Source organism: Cicer arietinum, chromosome 5 (assembly GCF_000331145.2).
Source record: "Cicer arietinum cultivar CDC Frontier isolate Library 1 chromosome 5, Cicar.CDCFrontier_v2.0, whole genome shotgun sequence".
NCBI classification, from domain to species: Eukaryota; Viridiplantae; Streptophyta; class Magnoliopsida; order Fabales; family Fabaceae; genus Cicer; species Cicer arietinum.
This window is the reverse complement of record NC_021164.2, coordinates 38871625-38897805: the sequence shown is the minus strand read 5'-3', so window position 1 is coordinate 38897805 and position 26181 is coordinate 38871625. Positions and strand designations below refer to the sequence as shown.

Sequence of the window (26181 nt, the reverse complement as noted above, 5' to 3'; positions counted from 1 at the left end):
TACTGGTTTCTTACCAGTCCAAATCTCATCTGGAACTTTCTCTAGCAACTTCTTTGTTGGACATTTATTTAAGATGTAGACAACAGTTGATGCATCCTCACTCCATAACTTATGTGGCAATTATTTTCCCTTCTTCAACATACTTATAATCATGTCTAGGATAGTTATGTTTCTTCTTTCAGTCAGTCCATTATGTTGAGGTGTATAGGGGCAGTCACTTCATGTTCAACATGCTTGACATAGAATTCCTCAAACTCATGTGATGTATTCTCACCACATTCATCTATCCTTAGCATTTTCACAGTTTTTACACTTTGTTTTTCAACTTTCACCTTGAAATTATTGAACATTTCAAGTGTTTCATCTTTGGTTTTTATCAAATAAATCCACAACATTCTACTAAACTCATCAACAAAAGGTATGAAGTACTTATTACTTCCTAATGATGGCATCTCAAATAGTCCACATATGTCACTATGAACCACTTCAAGATAATCCTTTGCTCTTACTTGCACTTTTGATTTGAAGGAATTCCTTTATTGTTTTCCTTTTATACACACATCACACACCTTCTCAAGAACATCAATAATAGGAATTCCATTGACCACCTTCTTGGTTCCTAGTTGCTGCAAGCTCCTGAAATTCAGATGGCCAAACCTTGAATGCCACAACCAATTTTCATCAATTGAGCTTACTGCCTTCAAACATTGGATGTCTGCAGCTTGTATGTTAATGACAAAGGTTATATTCTTTATGAGAGTGTCCGTCATACATTTCTAGTACATTGTTCTTCATAATCACCTTAAATCATTTTTGAATCAGCTGGCCTATGTTTAGTAAGTTGCTTTTCATCCCTGGCACAAACAACACATTCTCAATTACCAATATCTTGCCATTTCTTCTTCTGATCACCATGTTGCTAGCATCTTTAGCTTCAAAGGTTTTTTCATCAGCAAATCTGGTCTTTCTTCTTCTTGATGTATCAATATCCACCAGCCATTCCTTGTGACTTGTCATGTAATTGGAGCATCCATTATCAAGAAACCAAAATTGGGATTGAGAAGGTTCCTCATTCATGGAAGCCATCAACAAGATTGTGTCTGAATCATCCTCTTGCGCAGCAAAGCCTCATCCTCATCCTTCTTTTTCTGTTTTCCTTTTCCAGCCAAACATTCATCAACAAAGTGTGTAAACTTCTCATAATTGTAGCATTGTACCTTCTTCTGTCAAAGTTCTTTGATTTTCTTTTGGATTTACCACTTGTATTTCCTCCCTTTGATGAAGACTCATACCTATCCTCATACTTCTTGAATTTGTTCTTCTTCCACTTCTTTTTTTTATCTCCTTTCTTATGAACTTGTGCTTCTAGTGCCTGATTCCTAGACTTCACTCTATTCCTTTCATCCATTCTTAATTCTCTTGCTTCTAATGTTCCCTACCACTATTTGTAAGTCACGAGATTCCCTGATCATGTTTTTGATTTAATTCCCAAACATACAATACATATGAAGTATTTGATTGATCTAATGATTTGAATTGAGAAACATTTCAGGCAAACAAGCAAACACTATACACTTGGAACAAAAGCTTGGAACTCAAGGAATCAACCAAAATTGGAGGATGTGCTTGAGAAAGATGCAAATATGTATAGTCTGATTAGTTGTCATAGTAGTTATTTTAGTAGACTAATCACTATAGTTTCATACTTAAGTATTTGCCAAAGAAAGTAAATCAATCAACCAATAAGTCAATTGATGAATCCATTGGGCAATCGATTGTCTGACTTAGAACAAAAGTTTTCACTAAGTAAATCGATTGGGAAATCCATTACTTAAAGGCTTGTTTGTGAAACCTGATTTCTGGGCTTAATCCAATCAATTGGACAATCGATTGGGACATCAATTGAGTAATCGATTTTGTAATTCACAGAACCAACCACTTACTGAATCAATCGATTGGCAAATCGATTGAGAAAAAGTTTTTCATCAGGAATAAGTTCTGTGATCAACCAAATCGATTGGACAATTAACTGAATTAAGTTTCTTAAACTACAAGTTTTGTGACAATCAATTAGGTAATCGATTGAAGTTAATCATTTATCAGAAAAACATTGAATAATCGATTGGCACATTGATTTTGACCAAATAGCTGAGGTTCTGTAACAAGCACAATCGATTGGCAAATCGATTGAAGTAAATATCTGAGTCACCGTGACCAGCACAATCGATTGGAAAATCGATTGAAGTAAATATCTGAGTCACTGTGACCAACACAATCGGTTGACGAATCGATTGAAGCTAAATGGTTGAGTTACAAGAATAATTCAGCTCATTGCCAAATCGATTAGGACTATGAATATACGTCGACTGAGCAATCGATTGTTTTGATCTCGTTGTTTGAACAAAACACCTATAATCAATTACTCAATCGATTCTGATATATTCTTAGTATCAGTTTCTGATTTATGCATTAAAAGAATCAATTGGCAAATCGATTCATGCTTATATATTCAAGATTCAAGAAAAACAAGAAGAACGATAATCGATTGGGCAGTCGATTAAACTGGTTTTAAACTTCTATAAAATCGATTGAGCAATCGATTGACCTGATGTTTTTCTGAATATATATAAGCAGATTCAATCACATTTTCTAATAACTGTTACACATTTTCTAACAACCAATACACTACACTTGAAACAATTATTTTCATCACACAAAATACTCATTTGGAAAATTCTTTTGTGTGAAATTCATATTGTGATTGAGTCATCATCATTTTTGTCCACTTTTATTCTTTTCTGTAAAAACAATCTGTAAAGAAAGTTCTGGAAATCCAGTGGTGTAAACTGGTGACTATCTTTGTTGGTGCATGTGTTCATCAAGAAGAAGTCTCATCTTGATCTCGTGAGAGTTTGGCGAGTAACTCCAGGGATAAGGTGGCATAGTAATAGAAGCGAGTGAGTTGGATAGATAGGCCTTGTGTGAGCTGGACAATCTATAAAACGTACTCAAGTCAATTCTATTGGAAAGGTTGAAATCTGGTTTAGATTTCAGGACTGGATGTAGGCTATCAAACTGATAAGTGAACCAGTATAAATCTTGGTGCACGTTTTTCTTATCCTTTCTCTTTATTTTGATATTGCTTGAATACTTATTCTTGAATGTTTGTATCAGTGAATTTCTGTCTTGATTAATATTCTGAATAAGCATTGTATCTGTACTCTTATATTGATAATTCATGCAACTGTGAATCTTTGTTACTGAATATATTCTGCAACCGTTCATTGATAATCTGATTAATAATCTTGTAAAAATAGTAGAGACTTTTCTCATATATTTTTAACAAATAGAGGCCATAATTTCCTACATTATTCAAGACTCAATATTGAAATGTCTTTGGACTCTTCAATGGCACACACAATGTAATCAAATCTGGGATGCAAGGATCTCAAAATCTTCTCACACAATTTATGTTCAGTAAGTTTCTCACTGCATCCAGCAATCTGATTTGTGATTGTTCTTAATCTTGAAATCAGATGTGACACTTTTTCTTGTTCCTCCATCTGCAGCAGCTCGAATTTTCTTTGTAAGGTCTGCAACTTCACCTTCTTTACTTTGGTTCCTCTTGAATAACACTTCTAAAGAATGTCTTAGGCTTCTTTTGCACTTCTTGCATTAGATATCTTGTCAAAGTTGGTTGTATCAAGGCATTGATGAAGGATGAATGTAGCATATGGGCAGGAAAATTTTCATTGCATGAATTTGCACTCCCCATCTATCCCAATCTTTTCCATCAAAGTGTGGCATATGGGCAGGAAAATTTTCATTGTTTTCACTTGAACTCATCCTCACTTCACTCGTGTTTTAATGCTCACACTTCATTCGTGTTTTTCACTTTGATTTGGATCAATTATTAACGCTCTGGATATCAATTGTTAGCTTACAAGTGGTTGCTTCAAGTGCAAGTAACAGAAAAATACACTAGCATATGAATTGTAGGACTTGATTTATTGAATGAATAGAGTGTGCTATTTATATATGGTTTATTCCTATTCATTATGATTGTCCTCTAACTAACTAATTGAGTGATTAGTTAATTATTTATTATACACTACTAATGATTTACTTGAATTACAAGTTATCTAACATTATTGACGTTATAGTAAATTTATCATTTTATGGCAAAAGTATGGAAGACTGAGGAATTTATTTAGTTTTTTTTTTTGGTAAGTAAGGAAGGTGCCGCCGAAAAGGGTAAAATAAAGCAAATGATGGGACAATGTCGCCTATTGATACTGCCACAAAGATAATAATAGTACTGTTATCATTGATTAATGAAGATGTTATATTTTTTAAAATAAAATCCAGATATTAAACTCCTTTTATTTTTTTCATTTTTGAAACTTATATAGTACATTAAAAAATTAATATATTTTGATATTTTTAAAATTAAATCATCAATAATTTAATGACATATCTTCTATATCTATATGTCAAAAATTTTAATTTAGTTTATTTTAATACATACTATACTAATACATATGTGGATAAACTAAAAAAAAAATATTATTCAAAAAATTCATAACACTGTTGCACACCCTATTTTTATAAGAAAATTTATGATGATTTTGGAGTACTATCTTGCTAACAAAGACATAATAGAGTCTTGAATTGAATATATAAACAAATATTTTTTATAAAAATAAAAATGAATAAAAAAAGTATTTTTATTAATGTTAAAATACATCATTCTTAGTATTTCATGTTTTTTTTAAGTATCTAGTTTATTTCAAAAGTATCGCATCTTTTTATTAATAAATTAAAATGAACATATATAAATAAAATATTTTCATAAAATAAATAAACTCATAATATGTAACTAAGACAGGAAACACGTAAAAAAAATAAAAAGAGTCAGATATACTTTTTAGTTTCTTACATTTTTAATTATTATAAAAAATCATTTTAACATTTAGTCTCATAATATTTTTTGTGAACTGTTGAAACACTCCAAACCAACTATGCACAATTTTTTTTTAAGCTACAATCATAAACACAATTAATAAGAACAAAGCAAAAAACAAGCCTATACGATCAATAAGGCTTTGAGTTCGAGAATTTATTATTATTTTAATTATAAAAATTAAATTAATAAGGAGAGATCAAACTTAATAAGAAAGTTCTATTTTCTTTCCAAAAAAATAACCATGAAAAAGCGTGTATATCATGAATTTTTGTGGAAACCAAAATATAATATACTTTACTTGTATATATAATATATATATAGAAGCAAACTTTTTAGAATATATTCTTCTTTTTTTTTTTTTTACTTTAATTCTGTGCTTTAAAAAAAATTATGTGCTTATGTGTTGTAAAGCATGTTCGGAATAAATTTCTTTTGATATACTCATATCCTTCAAATTCACTGAAATATTCAGAATTAGTATATAAAACAGGAAGTTCAACTATATTTGAAGAATAACATAGGGGCTAAACTTCTCTTTCCAAACTCACATTGTTTCTTCATCCTTCAATCCAATTTGAGTTTCAACTTTGAAGATAATCATGACCGATATTGAAGAAGGAGATTATAACAGCACAAATTACACCATGATTGATAATGACAAAATTAATTATGACAGCACAATCACCACCGAAGCTGGTAAATAATTTTTTTTCATGACTAATTTCATCGCTAAATGTTAGAATTGATAAAATTGGAGAATAATATTTAATTTAAATCATTCTATTTTCGTTAGTAATTTTTTTTTACTATATGTAGTATTAGAAAAACTAAAATTTTCGTAAAAATAGACTAAATTCACGACTAGTTAGTTTGATCAATAAAAATAAAGTTTGTAATTAAATTTGGTATCTCTAATGTAAAGCAATGAAATTATAATCGAGTTTTGTCTTTTTTTTCTCTTTTAATTTTTTATTGCTATTTCAACTTTATCATTTAATTTTATCTCTTAAAACATTTTAAAAATTTTAAAATTATAAGGAGCTCGATTATCATCTTAAATAAATAGTCAGAGATTCAATCTTCAATTTGTATACTCGAACAAAATTCAGTTGAAAAAAAATAATATACTTTATATATCCAACAAATTCTCAACGAAGATTGATCAATATTGAACTAAGATGAATATACTTCATACCTATAATTAATATGGTTATACTTCATATCTATAATTTCATTTATTTATTTTTTTGTATTAAATTTATGTTGGAAATTCACTTTTCCTAGTAGTAAATTGCAACCAATTACTTCTTAAAACTTAACTCAACTGACAATATTAATATTATTGTTAGACAAGACATTTTATGAGATAGGGATGAAGGGTCTTCATATATTGGTGGGTAATTTTGGCTACCCCAATTTTTTTGTTTTGTTTTAGTAAGTAAGTACTCCTTATGGTCTTGAATACAAGAGAGTTTGGTCAAAAATAGTTGATGTATTTGGTCTAAATTTTAGACTACATACATCAATTTTTGTTGATTCAATTTCTCTTATATTTGATACCAGAGGAACTATATCTTTATGTTTAGCTACCCCAATAATATAACTTAAATGCAATTTTGATTAATCTATTTTCTAAAAAGAACCTTTAGTCATCTCATTTCTAAACTAGTAATTTGGTATCTCTATTAACTAATTCTCAAAATTTATTTATTTTATTTAAATTTTTTAATAATGTAAAATTTAAAATATTTATGTAAGTTATTTAAAATTTAGTTAATTTTGTTTAAAATATTTTAATAATGCTTTTCATATTCAGATTTGTTAAATTTTTAAAATTTGTTTTATTTATATTTAAAAAATAAAATTATTGTATTTTATTTATAAGTTAAAATATATAAAATTTAAATTTAAAATATTCAAATACATATAACCTATTTTAAAATAAAATTATTAAAATTATAGAGAAAAGAAAATATTACATTTTAGAAATTGCAAAAAGAATGGAAAACATTACATTGAAAGAGATATTGTGATTATGCTTAGTACATAATCAATTATATATGGATGAATTTAACTTGAAATACCGTCCAATTTAATATTTATAAATAGCTAATTTTTAGTTTTTATTTCCGTGTTTCGAATATAAGTTTCATTTTATATAAGTATTAATTATGATATTTTTTTCTTATAGTTTAAGTAGTTTTTTTTTGTGAATTTTAATATAATTGTGAACGTTTTTATTTATCGATTAAGTTAATATATGAACTTTTATTTTTTTATATTTGATCACCCAATAAATTTTTTCCTAACTTTATCATTGTTCTAAGGTGATATGAGTTTAAACTTCAGATTTTCACTTTATGTATATGAATATATCAGTGATATTTACGTCAACGGACCAAAATAAAATTGCAACCAATTAATTAACTCTATTTGAATATGTATGTCAAGAATTAGAGGACAAGTTTTGTGAGTACACACTAGAAGGAAATTGGAAAGAAGTTGAGGAACTATACAAATTAGATGTAAAATTCTGCACAATAGACATAAACAAAAGCAGAGGGACAGCCCTCCATGTGGCAGTAAACGAAGGCAACAAAAATGTTGTTAGCAGTCTTGTTGGTTTAATATTACATCACAAAAATGTGGAAGCACTTGAAAAGAAGAACGAGAATGGGGACTCACCTTTGCACCTTGCAGCATCAAGAGGGTATAAAGAAATTTGTGAATGTATAATTGGAAAAAATGATGAAAGGAAGTATTTGATTTACATTGATAATAAAAATGGAGAGACACCTTTTGTTTCTTGCTTCACTTTCTTGGGAAAAGAAAACGTTTTTATATTTGTTCTCTTTTCATCCGTTTGATTAGAAAGACAAAGATATTTTTTATTCTAAAGATTTTATTAGGTTGAAGGGAGATAGTATCCTTCATTGCGCTATTCAGAGAGAATTTTTCGGTAAAATACATATTATGAGTTTAGATATCTATGGTCGATATAAAATACAACAATGATAGAGTCTCTTAGATTAAAGAGCGAAATAAATAGTTCAAAATCTAACAATTTCTATAATTGTTGTATTGTGCATCGACTACAGAAGATTTACGTAGTATAAATTTCTATGTGAGCATTTTAATATGTATAATATTCTAGATGATATGAATGGTTAATTCCTTATAGTGTACTACAACATTGGACATGTTAGAAAAACATTTGCTAAATTACTAATATTTGTATTTACTACGTCAGATTTGGCTCTTATAATAATACATAAATATCCTTTACTTGGTGGAATTCCAAACAACTAGGGTTACACACCTCTCAAACTTCTTGCTACTAGGCCCTCAGCATTCGAAAGTGGATGCAAGATGATGTGGTGGAAGAAGATTCTATACCACTGTAAGTCTATAACTTTATATAGAATCAGAATATATAACAAATCTAATCATTAAAAAAATATTATTTAATAATTTATTACATCAAATTATACCGATAGAATGTTACACTGTTTAATAATGTTTTGATAAATATAAATTTTACAAAATTTATCGTTGGATTGAAAACTAAGATCATATAGATCATCAATATAAAATTTTGTACAAATCTAAAATTATTTGATTGATATTGATCAGACTCAAAAAATCACCGACATTTAATAAAAAACTGTAAGATGTTAATTTTTTAAGATTTGTGCAAATTAAATTTTACATACATGATTTATATAATATTAATTTTAAATCCAACTCTAGATTTTTTAATATATATATATATATATATATATATATATATGTGTGTGTGTGTGTGTGTGTGTGTCTTTTATCAAATTACAGACATGTTTACATATATAAACTATATGCAATTATTTTGTAAAAAAAAACAATTATATGCAATTTTATACATAATTAAGATCAATAAAATAAGATGATTAAATTAACATATTATGATATAATGTTCCAATTTATTTTTTATTACAAATTGATGTCCTAAAATATAAGTTGTTTAACAAAGATAGTTGATCACAATTTCCTTTTATGCTTCCTTGAATGGTGACATAGTACCTCCGAGTTTTAGACTCATGCAAATGATAGGTGGGAGATTTAGTGAGTCAACGATTAGATATCTTTTCTAACATGCGATACATTTACACTAATTTCTGCTTAAAAATATTGTTTGACAAGAAAATTCTCCAATCAATCATATTCATGTTTTACATAAAGATTATTCAAATTATGAGAATATCAATTTGACATTAAGTAGTAGTAGAGATAGAAATTAATATTTAGGGGACCATCACCAAAACTCTAATATATATATAAACCTAAAGAGTTATGTGATTAATTTTTTTTTAATTATATAGATCAATTAACTAACGAAAGATACATTTAAGAACTAAAATAACTAATAAAAAACATAAAATAAACACTTTTTTGAAACAGACAATGCTATGTTAATATTTTAGTAATTTTTAAAATTATGTTGAGGGTGAGAATAGAAGCTCAGATCTTTTTATCACTTCACTTTTTAATTCACCAACATCAGCCACCAAGTCAACTTTATATCTTCAATAAAATACACATTTAACTAATTTTTATATAAAAATTATGTAATAATTAACTAATAAAAAATAATTGATAAAGTATAACTCAAATGAATCTATGTATAAAACTTGAGGGATCGCGACACATGCATGTCTCCCTCTCCTCGGCACTATTTTCATTAAGTATTAATGAACTTTTACTATGCATGTCTATTAAAATGAAAATCAAGAAAGAAAAAAATAATCATTAATTAAATAAAATTAAGTTTATAAACAATGTAGTGCTCATGATCTAGTTTTATAATGCTCTTTTCAAGGTATACATGTGGAAAACTTAAACGTGAAAGAAGATGAAACATTTTATGTTAAGAATGATCAGTCAAAACCAAAATGCCCAAAGAACTACGATACATGTTGTCTCTTTCGTCGTAAATGTCAAAAGTGTGTTCGTCTACTTTTAGGCATCATTGAGCCGTCGTCGCCGTCGGTGAACCCCAATTCACCAAATAATAATTCCACTACAAGTCATGGTAGGATAGTTATCTTGTATTTACAATTTCTTTATATTTCCATTTCCATTTAACTTTTCATGAGAGTTTTCAAGTTTCACTTAGTTAGATCTGTATCATATGTTGAAATGAATAACAATTCTCTGCATTTTCCTGTCTCTATCATGGTATCAACCGCCATTTTCGAAAATTCTCTGCTTACCGGTAAATATTAATTGACCCATCATTTATTATCAAGAAATTTTTAATTCACAAATGTATACGACTTCTTGCATCATAAATTTTGAAGTCAAATAACTCTGTATTTCTTAAATAAAATGTCTATGTGGATCAAGATAAATGTTTTTTTATAAGAATTTAATCTTTAGTGTAAATTAATTCTTTAGTTATTCGATAATTAATATAATATCAAATAATTTATTTGATGCATAAAAAATAAATGTATTATCAATTGTCATAATCATGAACACTCATTAATTATATATATAACTATTTTTATATTGATGTTGTTTTGAAGAAATTAAATTATTTTTTAGTTGCAGCTTCTGATAATAAGGAAAAGAAACAAAAAGTGTTGCGAGATCAGCAACAAAACAATATGTCAATGCCATCTGATCCTTGGTTCCCGAAGGATCATGAGCTTTTTCCAGAAAACTATGCTACATGTCTTTGGTTCCTAAAGTTTATATACATCTCTATCCTTGGCCTTTCAGGAGTAGGTATGTATGTGTCTCAAATGTCTAGCTAAATTGATTTCATTATCTATAACTAATTGTTTGTTTCATTCTAGACATCAATACTTTTAATTGAAAACATATGTTTTGGTGTTCGACATGTGTCAGTGTGACACTTTAATTATATTCAATTAATTTACTTTTTTGAACTTGAATTTGACTATCTCGATTTTTATTGTAAAAGAGGTTTATGAAATTAAGAAAATGAAGCAAAAACATAAATGGTGTAGTCAACTATTGACCATTTTTATGAAGAAGACTCGTGATTCCTACTTGGGAGATGGCGGCAAACCACTTCTAAATATGAGTGAACCCAATATACACGAGATTTTAAAAGGTATGTATATTATTAGAGTCATGTTAACAAGTACTTAAAGATACTTGTAAATAAATTAAAAAAGAAATAGAAAGTAAAATATAGTATAAAAAATAAAATAAAAATTTAAAATTTCAAAGAGTTAAATTCACCACTTTTTAAGATTGAATTTTTACTTTTAGTGACTTAATAAGTACTCCAACATTTCCCATATTGTTAAAATGATCCTAAACATTTGTAGTTTAACAACAACAATTTTTTTTTCTTATTTAATAGTGAATTTATTAAAATTACAAACCATCTTCATGATAACAAATATACACGAACAAATACTATATTTAGATTTGGATTCACTAATATATGAATTCAACATAAAAAATTATATATATGGAATATTTTAAAATTAAAATTAATTGAATTTCAATTAAAAATATGTCAATGTATTTTATTAAAATATTATAATATATCTTCTTTTTAATAAATTTGAATAATAAAACATATCTTATCCACATTAGCAGCGATCTTCATCAATTATTTTTTTTAATGATATTTCCGAAATTTGCATACTAAAAAATATCTTGTTTAGTTTTTTATTTTCGTTGGGCCTTTAACCCTCTTTTGAAAAGAAAAAAACACATCCTACCGACCACACTAACTAAAAGACATTGTATTTCTCAATTATTTGTACTTTTACAACTACTAGAATTAGAAATAAAAAAATTAACTAACAAAATATAACAAACAATTAGTAAAATCAACATCTTCAAATCAATGTTATGTAGCTACAGTCGGTCCTATTTATTTTGAGTTTTCACAATATTTTTTGTCATAGAATTTTTGACGATATGAAATTATATAGAGAAATGAAGATAAATAATTCATGGTTAATAATTGAGGTGTGTCACAACTCACAAATTAAGATAAGAATATATTGACATTTTTAATTATAAAAAAAATATATCAAAATTAAAATATTAATACATATATCAACCTTATAAGCACATATCATTAAAATTATTTTGATATACATAAAAGGATATTTTAATACATATCATATATCAATTTTAATATATATATAATTTTGTCAAAAAATGTTAGTTTTCAATATATAAATTATACATTTTTTAAATAAACATTTTAATAGTGCAAAGCATAAGTGTCTTTGCCTCTTTGGAGGTCATGTACATCCTATGCATTCACTTGACATCTCAATTTTAGTTGCGTGAATGAAAATCATTCATTTTTTCAATGATATTTCAACATTAATTTGCGGCTTTGCTCTTTTGTTTTAATGTAGGTGTTTTGTTCTTTTCATATTTATTGCAAAAATGATTTTGGCTTACCATACCATTCTTTAAATTATCATATTCTCTATTTAAGTTTATTAGATTATAACATTCTATAATAATAAAAATAAAACCAATGTCACCTCTGCAATGCATATTTCTAGTAGTTTACATACACGATGGAAATCAGGATTCAAAATGAGGTTATTTTTTAAGAGTACGCAACTATTATGGATCCTTGAATATGATTGGTAATACCACTATAATCTTTGAATGTGTCAAATTTATAAAAACATCAGCTAATTGTGTTATTTGTTTGTCGGCGTAGTTCTCAAAAATATCAATTATTAGTTAATCCATTCACTACAAGAAATCATAGTTTTTGTGAGGGCCAAAAGCCCTCACAAAGAGGTATAATCAGCCACAAAGGTGGATTTTGTGAGGGCTTTTGGCAGCTACAAAGAAGCTGGTCACAAAATTTTGTGAGGGCTTTTGCAGCCACAAAAGACAGGCATTTGTGAGGGCTTTTGCAGCCACAAAAGTCTGCCTTTGTGAGGGCATAGGCTGCCGCAAAGGACAAGCTGAATTTTTCTGATTGAACCTTTGTGAGGGATTTTGACGGCCACAAATGTCATCCTGATTAAAAAATAATATATTTTGTGAGGGCTTAGGCCGCCACAAAATAATACGTATTTAATAAATTAATTTTTAAATTCAAAATTAATAGTTTATTATAATATTATATATAATAAATTAATATAAATATAATATTAAAATTTAAATTATAATTAAATTAAAATTTAAATTAAATTTAAAATATAATGTAATTATAAATTAAATTTAATATATAATAAACTAATCTTAATATAATTAAAAATTTAAAATAAAATATTTAAATTAAAATTAAAGATTAATAATTAAATTAAAGATTAATTTAAATAATAAAATATTAATAATAAAATATTTAAATATTTAAATTAATAATTATAATTATAATTAAACATAAATTTAAATTAATTTAAATTATAAATAAATTAAAATTAAAATTAAATTAAAATTTAAATATTAAAATATTAAAATTAAAATAAATATTATATATAAAAAATAATATTAATAATAATTAAAGCTAGTTATAGCAATTACGACAAAATCAAATAAAACATGCATTCCAAAATTAACAATTAATGTCTTACAAAGTGGAAATTAAACACACAATAATGTCATACAACCCAAAAATAAATTATGAAATTCTTCAAATCACATCAATCCTCATAATAATTCCCCTGATCAGCTCCACTCCCACCATCATTATTTCCTGCATTCATACCCGACGAAAGAAGTCCCTCAAAAGTATTATTCATTTGTGTTGGAGGAGACATCATGCTTTGAAATTGAATTTCATCTTCAATAGCACCACCAGTAGTCGAAGGAGGAGCCCTAGCTTGTTGATGTTGATTTAAATCTGGTTTGATCAACCCAGCTGTTGGCATAGTTGGTCGGTATGCAGTTTGATCAAACCATGGATATCTTTTGCTCATTCGAATGTCTACAGTATTGGATATCAAATTGATTTTAGTTCCTCTACTAGATGGATCAAACCACTTACAGTAAAACAACACCACTTTTTTCGCATAATCTAGGAACGTGTAGTCAATTTCATAAATATGCTCAATTATGCCATAGAAATCTTCTACTACACCACTATCAGAGACACTTTTCATACAAACTCCACTATTAATTGTTTCTTTTCCTTCAGTCCAAGATTCAGTGTGAAATTTGTATCCATTGACGTAATAGGTGTGCCATTCTTTGAAACTTCTACTCGGGCCCATAGATAAGGGCCTTAAGTGGATGTTGATAGGAGTTTGTTCTTCGAGATGCACTTGTTGTTGAAACCATAATGGGAAATTTGAATGTATATCATCAGATGATTGTCCCGTATTTAAAAATGCCCTGATCGATGACCATATATATGGTGAATATCAATTTAATCATATAATTAAATATAATTAATATGAAGAGAAATTTGAAACGTACTCAATGTATGGTTTAACTTCGGTGCAGTTAATCAAAACGTGAACATGTGCCGCATTAAATACTTTGTCGCTTGGCCAGAAAATCGGAAAATCCCTACCAGCATGATGACCAGACAAGCAAAAAACTGATAAAGCATGTGGATGACGTATAACACTATCAGTAGCGTTTCTTCCGTTAACTGGTGACAACGTTTCGTTGTTGAAATAATGAGAACAAAAGTGTGTTGTTTCACGGTGAAGGTAAGATGAACAAATTGAGCCCTCAACTCTAGCTTTGTTTTTCACCGACCGTTTTGAATAACCCATGAACCTATAATATACAAAGAGATGTACAATAAGCTCCATGTATATATAAGTTGAAGTATATTGAAAATCAAGTATATGTATATATATATCACCTTTCAAATGGATACATCCATCTATACTGAACTGGTCCACCAAGCCTAGCTTCACTTGCAAGATGCACTGAGAGATGCTCCATGGAATCAAAAAACCCAGGAGGAAATACTTTCTCCAACTTACATAGAATGATCGGAATGTCATTTTCCATCTTGATGAGATCTTTATCATAGAGTGTTGAAGAACACAAATTCTTGAAATATTGACTCACTTCAATAAGTGGGTTCAATACATGTGTCGGTAAAGCACTAAAGGCAATAGGAAGTAAACACTCTAAAAATATATGACAATCATGACTTTTCATCCCATGCATCCTCCCATTTTCCACATCAGCACATCTTGCCAAATTAGAACAATAACCGTCAGGCGTCTTCAGCTCTTTGATCCAACGATAAACAGATTTGGCTTCATCAGTAGATAAAGTGTAATTCGCACGAGGTTTTAGGGTCTTGCCGTTTTGTTCCACCAACAACAAATCTGGTCGTCTGCAATATATACCTATGTCTTTTCTGGCTTTGTCATTATCTTTTGTTTTTCCTTTCACATTCATCACAGTATTAAATATGTTGTCAAAGAAATTTTTCTCAATATGCATTACATCGAGATTATGTCTCAAAAGATTATCTTTCCAATACGGTAGATCCCAAAAAATACATCTTTTTGTCCAATTGTGCCATTGTCCATAACCTTGTGGTTTACAGGCCACACCAGTGGCTGCCTAAGCCCTCACAAAATCACAATGTTGTGATTTTGTGAGGGCTTAGGCAGCCACAAAATCCAGTTAAATATTTAAAAATTTGTGAGGGTTTTTTCAGCCACAAATAAAGACCAATTTCAATTTTGGCATTTGTGAGGGCTTTTTCGGTCACTAATTTGTGAGGGTTTTATTCGGCCACAAAATATTTATAAAGTTGGCCACAAAATGGTGTTTTTCTTGTAGTGATTTGATCATCGAATGTGTTTTCTATTTATTAATTGAGTCCATAAAATTATTAACAGAAGGCACACTCAAAGACATATTTAAAGTCTTGATGCATTTTAGGATGTACTATGTAAGACCTAATTCAACTTTGCACATATTTAATTCACTTTAACTTTGCATATATAATTCAAAGATCAAGCTAAAGGTTAAGTCATATTACTAATACTATTATCACTATGATAAATTTCTCATTTTACAAACTTTCTACACTATACCAAATGGTAATTGCTATAACAAAAACAATTATTGCAATTACCAATAGTGACTGCAACATTGAAAAGTGAGGATGCAAAGAAGTCTAAAACATCGAAAACGGAGCAAGAAAGAAAGGCTGAAACACTGAAAAGTGAAACACCAATATTGACTGCAGCAAGACATGGCATAGTTGAAATGGTGAATGTGCTTGTAAACAAAATACCAAGTTCCATCTACGAAACTAATTTGGAAAATAAAAATATATTATTAGTGGCAGTTGAGAACAGAAGGACCATTGTTGTTGAGTCATTAAAGAAATGGTTTGAAAAGCGCAATGCAAAGCCACAATTTGATAACCTAATCCAATGGGTAGATAATGAAAACAACACAGTGTTACATTTGGCAGCTACACCAAGTGATGAAGATTGGAACATATCTGGAGCTGCCTTGCAAATAATGTGGGATATCAAATGGTTTCAGGTTTATTTATTTTTTTTTTTTATATAAGCATAAGTTTAACTCCAACTTGACCATGTTTAGATTGATTTATCAAGAACTTAACTCCAACTTGACCATGTCTAAAAAATCAATTAGTAACATCAGAGGTGTGTCTTATCTTATAATGTATTTTAAAGCCTCGTCTCTTTTGAATACAAGATTTGTATTTCTTCCGATACACTCCACCACCTCTAGTACTCTAGATTTGGTGTGTAGATAACATGGTGATCAGTGACTCGATAATTTAGCTTGATACCATTTTACACTTTGAATTGGGCTTAACTCATATTTTAAAAATCGACTTAAAGAGATGCCCCTTTAATAAACCATTTTCATATCATTTCTCCTTTCAATGTACGACTTTAGTCATTCCTACTATCTTTTAGTTTAAACATCTCTTAGAGTGTATAGAAAAGATTATGAAAATAGTTTATCACATGTAGTTTTTTAACAAGTCTAACTTTGAAAGTTGAAATGATTGTCACTGATAGAATATCTCTTGATAATTTGATTTACTTTTATTTTACCTTTCTAACTACTTGCACCATCAAATAGTATGCAAAAGGACTAGTCCCAGAGCATTTCAAAGTTAGAACCAACAAAGAGAACAAAACTGCAAGAGAAATATTCAAGGAAAAACATAAATCTCTAGTAGAAAGTGGTACGCAATGGCTAAAGGACACATCATAATCTTGCTCTGTAGTTGCAGCACTCCTTGCAGGTGTTTCCTTTGCTACTTCAAGCACTGTACCAGGTGGCAACAAAAGTGAAACAGGTGAACCTGCATTGGAAGGAAAGCCGGCATTTGATGCATTTGCTTTGTCATCAATAATTGGCCTTTGCTTCTCTGTCACTGCACTCATAATGTTCCTTTCGATACTCACTTCTCGAAAAGAAGCCAAAGATTTCAGAATTGATCTGCCAAGGAAACTTCTTTTGGGACTGACTTCTCTTTTCTTGTCCATTGTTGCAATGTTCACTGCTTTCTGCTCTGGTCATTTCTTTTTGATTGACCAAAAATACAAGCAGATTATGTACCTCATTTATTTAGTCACTTGTTTCCCGGTGACTTTGTATGCAGCATCACAACTTCCACTCTACATTGATCTTCTCAAAGGTATTGTACTCAAAATTCCAATGACAGGTGCTAAGGGTGAGGACATATAAAGGTGTATGATGAATTGAAAATATGTTTAGTTTATACAGATAACAACTACAGTCAATTGAGTACTACTATTTATGCTTGTAGAAGTTTATATATTTATGTCTCATGTTGGATTGTGCTTATTTAAGTAAGGTTTCTAATATCATGTGATATGTCAATGCTTAAAGCTGATAGATTATTTAGAAATTTACACCATTTATTGTCACTTTTCTACATGATTAATTGATAATTAGCAACTACTTATTTTTTACAACTAATATTTTTTTTAGTAGTCACTATTAAGTGGCTTTATTGCGCCACATCATATTTAAGCAACCCATACTTTCATACTTTTGCCCTAAATGATAGTTGATTGTAACATAAAAAAGTATTTTTGATTTCAACCTAGGTGAGTTCAAAATTCAAATGGGAAAAAATGTAAATGAAACAGTTGCTTATTTAACAAAATTTTAAGAACCCAATAAGCACGTTACATTGGAAGTCTCTTAGATTACACAAGAACAAAAGGGTGAAAAAGTAGTTATCGCAGATTTTGCAGATTTTTCTTTAACAGAAAAGTGAAAATGGTGAGTCAAGTTGAGCATAGAAAACTAAATGAACAACAACATTAAATAGCAAGAATATTGAGAATTTCAAAATTCAAAATAGTGTTGCTAAGTTTACATATCAAAGTCAAATTTTAACAATAGTTTAGATAAAATAAGGTATAGCAAGCTCTAATTTGAAGTTCATCCCTGGTATATAGAAAATAAAATAAAATAAAAATAAAGGTAACAAAAAATAGATGGTTGTGCACAATTTCATGTAGACCAAAGCCAAAATTGATATATATTTATCCATGAAGCAAGTTATAAAGTTATGATAAGAGACAAGGTTGGGGCCGGGTTGACACGGGCTAAGCCATTAGAGTATCTCCACTGGTTACAGGTAGAGCATCGCTTCAACTTCATATTGTTTTCTAACATACATAATTTACAAGACCAAGTGTTTTTCTTGGTAGTAACATCTTTTGGTTGTTGCGAGCCACACAATTCACATATAGGCACAAATGACTGACATTTATCTAGCACCATTCGCATGCATTAGAAAAGATGCAATATGTTACAAGACCATAGGTAGTGTTAATTATATTCTTTAGAAGGAATAAAAGTTACAAGACTATTTCAAGAACACAATAATAAACCTTCACTCAAAATACTTTTTAACAACACAAAAATGAATATGAAAAAAAAAATTATGAGATGAATGATAGATATATAGTTGAATGCTTACTTTATTTAACAAAGTGCACATGAGACACTCCCACATATAATTCATTCATCTAATTAACTATTATTATTTGAAATTATATTCACTAATAAAACTGTGTAAAATAAAATTATAAATACAACTATTGTGTTTGATTTGATATCTAAATCGTTGTATTTATACTACTAAGATATAAAATTTATTTAATAAGAGTGTTAGTTCATGAAGCAAAATAAAAAATAAAACTTATAAATAATTAATTCTAAAGAAGACTTGTAAATTATATATCATATAATTTCTAATGTTTACTATTTTTTTTAAAATAAACCTCAGCTCAATGCACGGGTTGAAATCTGTGTCAGATAGTACAAACACCATCATTACTCATAGGCATGTTAAACACTTATACTAATAAAAAGTTGAAAGTTGCCCTTACCTTCTTTTGCTCATGCAATTATCGAAGCATGGTCTACCTTAAATTCTAATAATCATCTGTGACGCTACTATTACGATGCATGTTATTTAAGTCTTTAAAATTCACATATTCTAAACTCACCTCTAAAGCATTAATAGTTTAAAGTATGTTTATCTCGAAAGCATATTTATTTTATGACTTCTTTAGAAAGGTAGAAAGTATTGTAAGTATAGTTTCCTAGTTTTTCATGTTCCAAATTCAACTCATAACTTCACAATTTTTTATTAAATATAAAACGATGTTGGATACCATTTAAAGTTTAAGATCTCTAGTTTTTTAAAATAATTTTTATCTGATACAGTTAATATTCATCTAAAGCAATTTTTCACAATTAAGTCTCAGGTGTATGAAATTCTTTCTTGGTTTTGTTAAATTGTGAGCCATTTTAAAATGTCAATATTTAACTCAATACCATAAAATTTATGCTTAAAATGTAGAGAATTAAATCTAGTTTCAACTCCAAAAATAATTACTCATAAAGGATCATAAAGTTTTAAATTAAGATTCAAACAATAACCTTAGTATTTGGTTACATGTTTAACATGTAATATCTCTAATATACCCTTTTTAAAATAATTGTGAAAAAAATAAGCTTTTAAACTTTTCTGAAACACTTTTTGGAACTTCCAAAGTCAAACATAAATATTTTCCAAGAAATCTCATCTCAAAATTCAAAGTCATTAATTTTATAAAATTCCATCGCCAAGGTTGTTTTAGCCTAACCTTGTTTAAATAGAATCCTCACTAGTGTTGTAATAAAATAATGTTTTGTATTTGTGTGTGCTTGCTTACTAATTATTTAAATTGTTTATAATCTAGCTCAATGTATTCTCCTTCAGATTTCACCCTTTTTGAGACAAAGGGAAAGAAAAATGGGAGAAATATATGGGGTAGAAAATACCACTTTAATTTATTTCTTTTTTTATTTTATATTTTCTTGGTTGTTTTTGCATCTATGCATCTGGTTGTTGCATCATTTACATCTGCATCTATTTGTTGGATCATCTACATCTTGTTGTTGCATCATATGCATTTGGTTGCTACATCATCTTCATCTGATTGTTGCATCATCTACATCTGAGTGTCATATGCATTTCATCTCATACATCATTATTATGATAGTTTACATGAAATTCATTATTGTTTTAAAAGACTTAACATCCTCCAAAAATATAGATTATTTTATTGGACTTAATATCCTAAGAAGAACAAGAATTCAAATGCTTAACATCCTAAGAATCTATATATTCAGTTGAAAAGTATTATCAAATTTATGATACAATATGTGTGACATTTTGGTTCATATTGCATCTGCTTACATTTGTGTTATCTTCTACTTTTAACTTTTATTTTATTTACCCTTATGTGTATCAAAAAGTCTATTCTAGGAATTACAGAACCACAAGCTGAAAGCCAAGAAAATGACACTGACATTTACACACATTATCCCAAAATTATTACGTCAAATGCCACTAGGATTTTCTCATCTTTAGAGATTCTAATTAGCTAAATTCTTTCACATATCATAAGTTAATGATTTGACATATAAGTGATTTAGTGGTGAACTATAATAAATATTATTGACCTTATTCACAAATTTCATTTCATTTTAATAAAGTAACCATGAAATTAATAAGTGATTAAAGTGTATTTTTCAAGAGTATTCATAAAAAAAAAAAATTAAATGTTTCTCACTGAGATGATACTAATATAAAAAATAACACATCTATATTCCTTCAAAAATATTGAGTTGTCTAACATTAGTCAAATGATATATATTGTTTATAGAATTTTGAGTTGTTTCATCATTCTTAATAATATATCATCAGCTTACAATTTTTTATGTACTTATAATTATTTGATTTGCACATATGTTCTCTCTTTGAACACATGTTCATAAAATTGATACTTTCAAAGATTATGACTAATTAATGGCAAACATGTTAGAACAATTGTAAAATATATGTATAGAAGATATGGATATATAAAATACACATGCCTTAAAACGCCATTCAAAATTTTAAATTTGACTCATGAATTGCATATTCTTTTATACGTTTCTTTTTTTTTTTTTCTCCATATAATTTAATTTTTGTTCTTTGTGTTTTAGCTATTATTTTGTCTTTTGAGTGATACGTTGGTTTGTTTGTTATCATAGTGTGTCGTTTTTTGTTTTTTCATTTTGATACGGTGTTCATAGAAGTAAATGATCTATTTTGTTGGTACCATATTTTGAACAATAGATTTATGGAGGCTAACATTAAATTTAACACTCTTCCGGTCTTAAAAAATTACTTGTCAACACGTGATTAAACCACTTAAAGTCGATATCACCGAATACAAACAAACATATTTTTTTCAAATATGGATGGCATTAAAAACAACAGTCACATTAGTTTGGTTGATAGAATTAAGTGTTATGTTATCTTTTATTAGTTTCTGCAATTTTTATGTATATTAATAACGTATTTTTTGTTTTCTTATTCATTAGATCTAATTATACTACTTTTGTTTTAGTAAACTTATTTATTTGTCATAAAGAACTATTTAATATATTTTTTTCATATTTTTTTTTATCAAATACACCTTAATAAAATAGCTTTTAGTACTATTTTTTATATAAGTTAAGATATTGATTTAAATGTTATTAGTTGATATTTTCTTAGCAATGTATATAAATACTTTTTATTAGAATAAGTCTTTTCACATTTTTTTAGCAATGTAAAACTACTTTTTATTTTAAAAAAACTTGAAAATAAAATCCGAATCTATATTAAATCTAAAATCAAAATCTATTTATTCATTTTTTGTATTGTTCATATATTAATTCCTCTGCTTCTTTAAAAACTGCAAAAGAAAAAGATAAAAGAAAAAATAGTTATTAAAATTTGTTTAAGTTATTTATATTTTGTTAAAAATGGAAAGAAAAAAAAAAGAAACGTATAAATTTCAACATGACCAAAAATTATTATCTTTTTATTTTCTTTACAATTTTTGTTTGTTTAGCCAAAAAGGAATTTTTTTTTCTTAGAGTCCTCATATTGAATTATTAATAATAAGATAATTTAATAAAAATAAAATAATACAAAAGTAGTAGAGAAGAATAGAAAAAAATAATAATAAAATTAAAAGTAAATTACAACTTTATGTCACATCAATGTTAAAGGATAGTGAACAAAGACTTTAATACCTTCGTAATGAATAAAAGTAAATAAAAATTTAAATTGGGGGCATTTTTGAGATTATATTGTCTTTTAAGATGGTATATAGATCATTCGAGTTAATTTGTTTTTTTTTTTATTCTATAAAAAGTATGCTTGTAATAATTATTGAAAGCATGCAATAAAAAAATTAATTTTAGTAAATTTAGTGTTTGTTTTTATTTTGAACTCTTCTTACTATTGCTAATGTTATAATACTTGCACATGTTTATTTTAGATAACATGTATGTATGTATAATTATACTTCTTATTTATATTAAATTTATGTTAGGTTGCTTTAAAAAAATATATATATATCACAAATAGTCTCATTTTAATTTTTATAATACTAAATATTATTTTTATTCTAATATTAATATACATTTTTACGTTGTGATTATGTGCATAATACAATTATGGCACACAAATTTTATAAATATATTTATGAATTTTGTTTATATTTATTCAATATATATTTATGATTCAAAACACTTGTTTAACTTTCATTTGGTATGATTATTTTATAATTTTATTAACAAAATTTTTATTTATATTTTGATTACATTTTACATTTTATCTATAATTACAAAAATTATTTTATTTTAAATGATTAAAAAAATCATATAATGTATATATGTCTTTTTTATTATATTGTTTTCAGAAAAAACTAATGTATTTTATATCAAATAAATTATGTTTATTTTAATGAAAGAACAAATGATATGTATATATATAACTTGAATATGTCTTGTATAATTATTGTATGAATAGTTGTACTTTTGTTTGTTTGTGTAAAAGAATGCTAATAATATGACATAACAGTCAAAATGTGTCATGATTATGTCTTCCATAGTCAAAAATGTGTCATGATTATGTCTTTCATAATGTTAAAGCATTGCAATAATGCTTATAATGACATGATCATGAATAATATGTATTTTGTCCTTTGTAACTCCTTCGTTATAAAAGGAGATGTCTTGTAATATATAAACTGAGAGACAGTTGAAATAAAAAACCACAAGTGTGCTTAGGTATAAACATGTTCTAAATTCTTTCTTCTTTCTTAAAGCTCTAGTTATTATGTTCACATTTGCAAAAGAGGTACTCTTCAACTTTTGTGTCTCATTTTGGACATTAAAATTGTACATGATCAAACTCTTCACAATGACACTTGACAATACTCATATTTCTTAGTTGAAATTTTTTACTATATTGATCACCATATTTCTTTCCTTGCTCACCTTCAATTACAAGTATTTAATTATCTTCAAATGATTTAATAATATCCATCAAATGTTGACTTTCAATTTAACTCTTTCTAGTGCTACTATAAAATTCAAATTTACCTCTTCAATTTGAAATAGAAGAAATAATTTTAATGGATATTTCATATACACAATTATAATGTACGGATTGACTAGAGTTGTCTGTAGCATTTGGATAATGTTTTCGAGTATGACTAGTTAACAGTTAATTGACATAATCCGTATTTTCTTGACATTTTTTCAATTTTTTTAACAATATATATATATATATATATATATATATATGTGATCTCCAGTACCACATTACCGAAGTTTTCTCAGTCGTACGAGATTTTGACGACGTCTAGGTACATAGCAAGACTGTAAAAAATAACTCTTGATGTACCAAGGCATCGTCAAAATCTCATAGAAAACATCGGCAATGTGGTACTAGAGGCTACCTTTGAAATAAATTTTGTTGAAAAATTGTGAAGAAAATGCGGACTATGTCGATTAACTGATCATACTCGAAACCACTGTCCAAATATTACAAACAACTCTAGTCAATGTACGTAATTTTAAATTTGTGTTGTTTTTTTATGTTTTCGAGTATGATCAGTTAACCGACATAGCTGTATTTCATATATTGTTTTTGTTAATTTAAATAAATTGAAAAAATGAAGAAAAAATAAAGAAAAAAATTTGAGAAATTACTTTTAGGAGGTCGCCGTTTGCAAAGATGATTTATAATTAAAGAAAAAATAATAATATTTTAGTATATAGTTTTAAAAATATAATAGTTTAATAATTTTTTTCAAATAAGCGGTAGTAAAAAGTAACCTCTTAAATACATGTCAAATTTGTTTGAATAATTTTTATGAATATTTTAATTTCTATATTAGAAAATAACTTTGTTAAAAAAATCAGGAAATAAATTGAATCACTTTTCTTATAAAAATTATAATTATTATATCTAATATATTCTATTTAATATATTCTATTTTTAGAAGCATTCACATTTAATATTCTTTTTTAAATTAATTTTTTATATAAATATTCAAGGTAAAAAAATTGCATTTAACAACCCAAAGTCAACATTATTATAAAAGGAAGGAAATTTTAGTGAAGGCTCCAAATTAAAAATTTAGTTAGTACCAGAATAAAAAGATTGAGGTTTTTTGTTTCCTCCAAATTATTTACCAGTGAAAAAGAAATACCAAATTAATTTTTTATTTTTAAATAACCAAAAAACTAAATCTTTTTAGTCCAATATTAACTGAATTTTTAATTTGGAGCATTTCACTAAAATTTTCTTCCTTTTATAATAACAATATTGCTACCAACACACCCCAAATTGCTATTCACACCCCTCAAAATTAAAAAAAAAATCAAAATGCCCAGAATTTAATGTGACGCGGACAGCCACGGTTAGGTATAGTTGGTTACTTGATGTATACCATCAGCGTTGTCGTGAACAGCGTTGGCAGATGGCTGCGAGAGCATTTCTTTTGTTTTTGGTCGGTTGCACACTCTTCAGCGATAAGAGTGCATACGCAATTAGTGTTGCCTATCTTGAGTGCTTCCGGGACCTTAATTCTTGCGGGGGATATGCATGGGGTGCAACTGCTCTTGCTTATCTTTATGACAATCTTCGAGAAGCCAGCATGCATCAAACCAGAACTGTTTCTGGGTATCTGACACTTTTACAGGTAAACTGTATGATTGTTTATTTTGTTTATAATTTTTATTATTAATGATTCTAAACTAATGATATGTTATTATATATGTGCAGACATGGGTCTATGAGCATTTTCCTACATTATGTAGAGATTGTTGTAGACTTTCTGCTAGTTATGTTGAAGACTATCCTAGAGCACTTAAATGGAAGCCTAAAAGGGATAAGGGTTTGGTTCTTCCATTTAGGAAAGCTCTTGATGAGATTGATGTTGATGAGGTCTGTTGAACACCATATGAGAACCATCGACTGAAGCGGCCTTTTGAAGATGTATCTTTATTTCGAGGGTGGATACGTTGGGGTCCGAAGATGTATGCTCATCTGCCAGACAGAGTATTGCGGCAATATGGTCATGTCCAAACCATTCTTGGCTCACCGTTAGAGATAGTGGGTCAAACGACCACACCAGATGAGATGGACATTATGTTTACGCAATATGTTGTGCATGTAGTGGATGTCGGTCCAGTTGTGCAGGGACATGTAGTCTGCTCGAATGATTATATGGACTGGTTTCGCAGAATTTCTCATCCATACATCATTCGTAGAGGACCAGTCCATGAAGCTGATGCAGAGCCTACTGATCATGCCACTCATGCAGCTGATGGCGGCGATCCTGCTGATGACACAGTTGACATAACGGTATATTGATATTATT

General features: G+C 27.9%; 1 protein-coding gene across 5 annotated transcripts; it reads left to right on the top strand.

The window, feature by feature from the left end:
• Window positions 1–5460: 5460 nt before the first annotated feature.
• On the top strand, window positions 5461–17829 carry LOC101496438 (uncharacterized). Of its 5 annotated transcripts, none has more exons than XM_073368389.1 (6): window positions 5461–5662; window positions 7418–7676; window positions 8217–8366; window positions 10550–11084; window positions 16029–16419; window positions 17015–17829. In XM_073368389.1, the coding sequence occupies exons 4-6, from the start codon at window positions 10952–10954 to the stop codon at window positions 17028–17030; spliced, it is 540 nt and encodes a 179-aa protein (XP_073224490.1). In that variant the 5' UTR covers window positions 5461–5662; window positions 7418–7676; window positions 8217–8366; window positions 10550–10951; the 3' UTR covers window positions 17031–17829. The 5 variants fall into 5 exon arrangements, 3 of the variants coding, with proteins under 3 accessions (XP_073224490.1, XP_073224488.1, XP_073224489.1); XM_073368387.1 differs by having other exon boundaries at window positions 16029–16441; XR_012163059.1 differs by lacking the exon at window positions 17015–17829 and having other exon boundaries at window positions 16029–16239.
• The last annotated feature ends 8352 nt before the right edge of the window (window positions 17830–26181 follow it).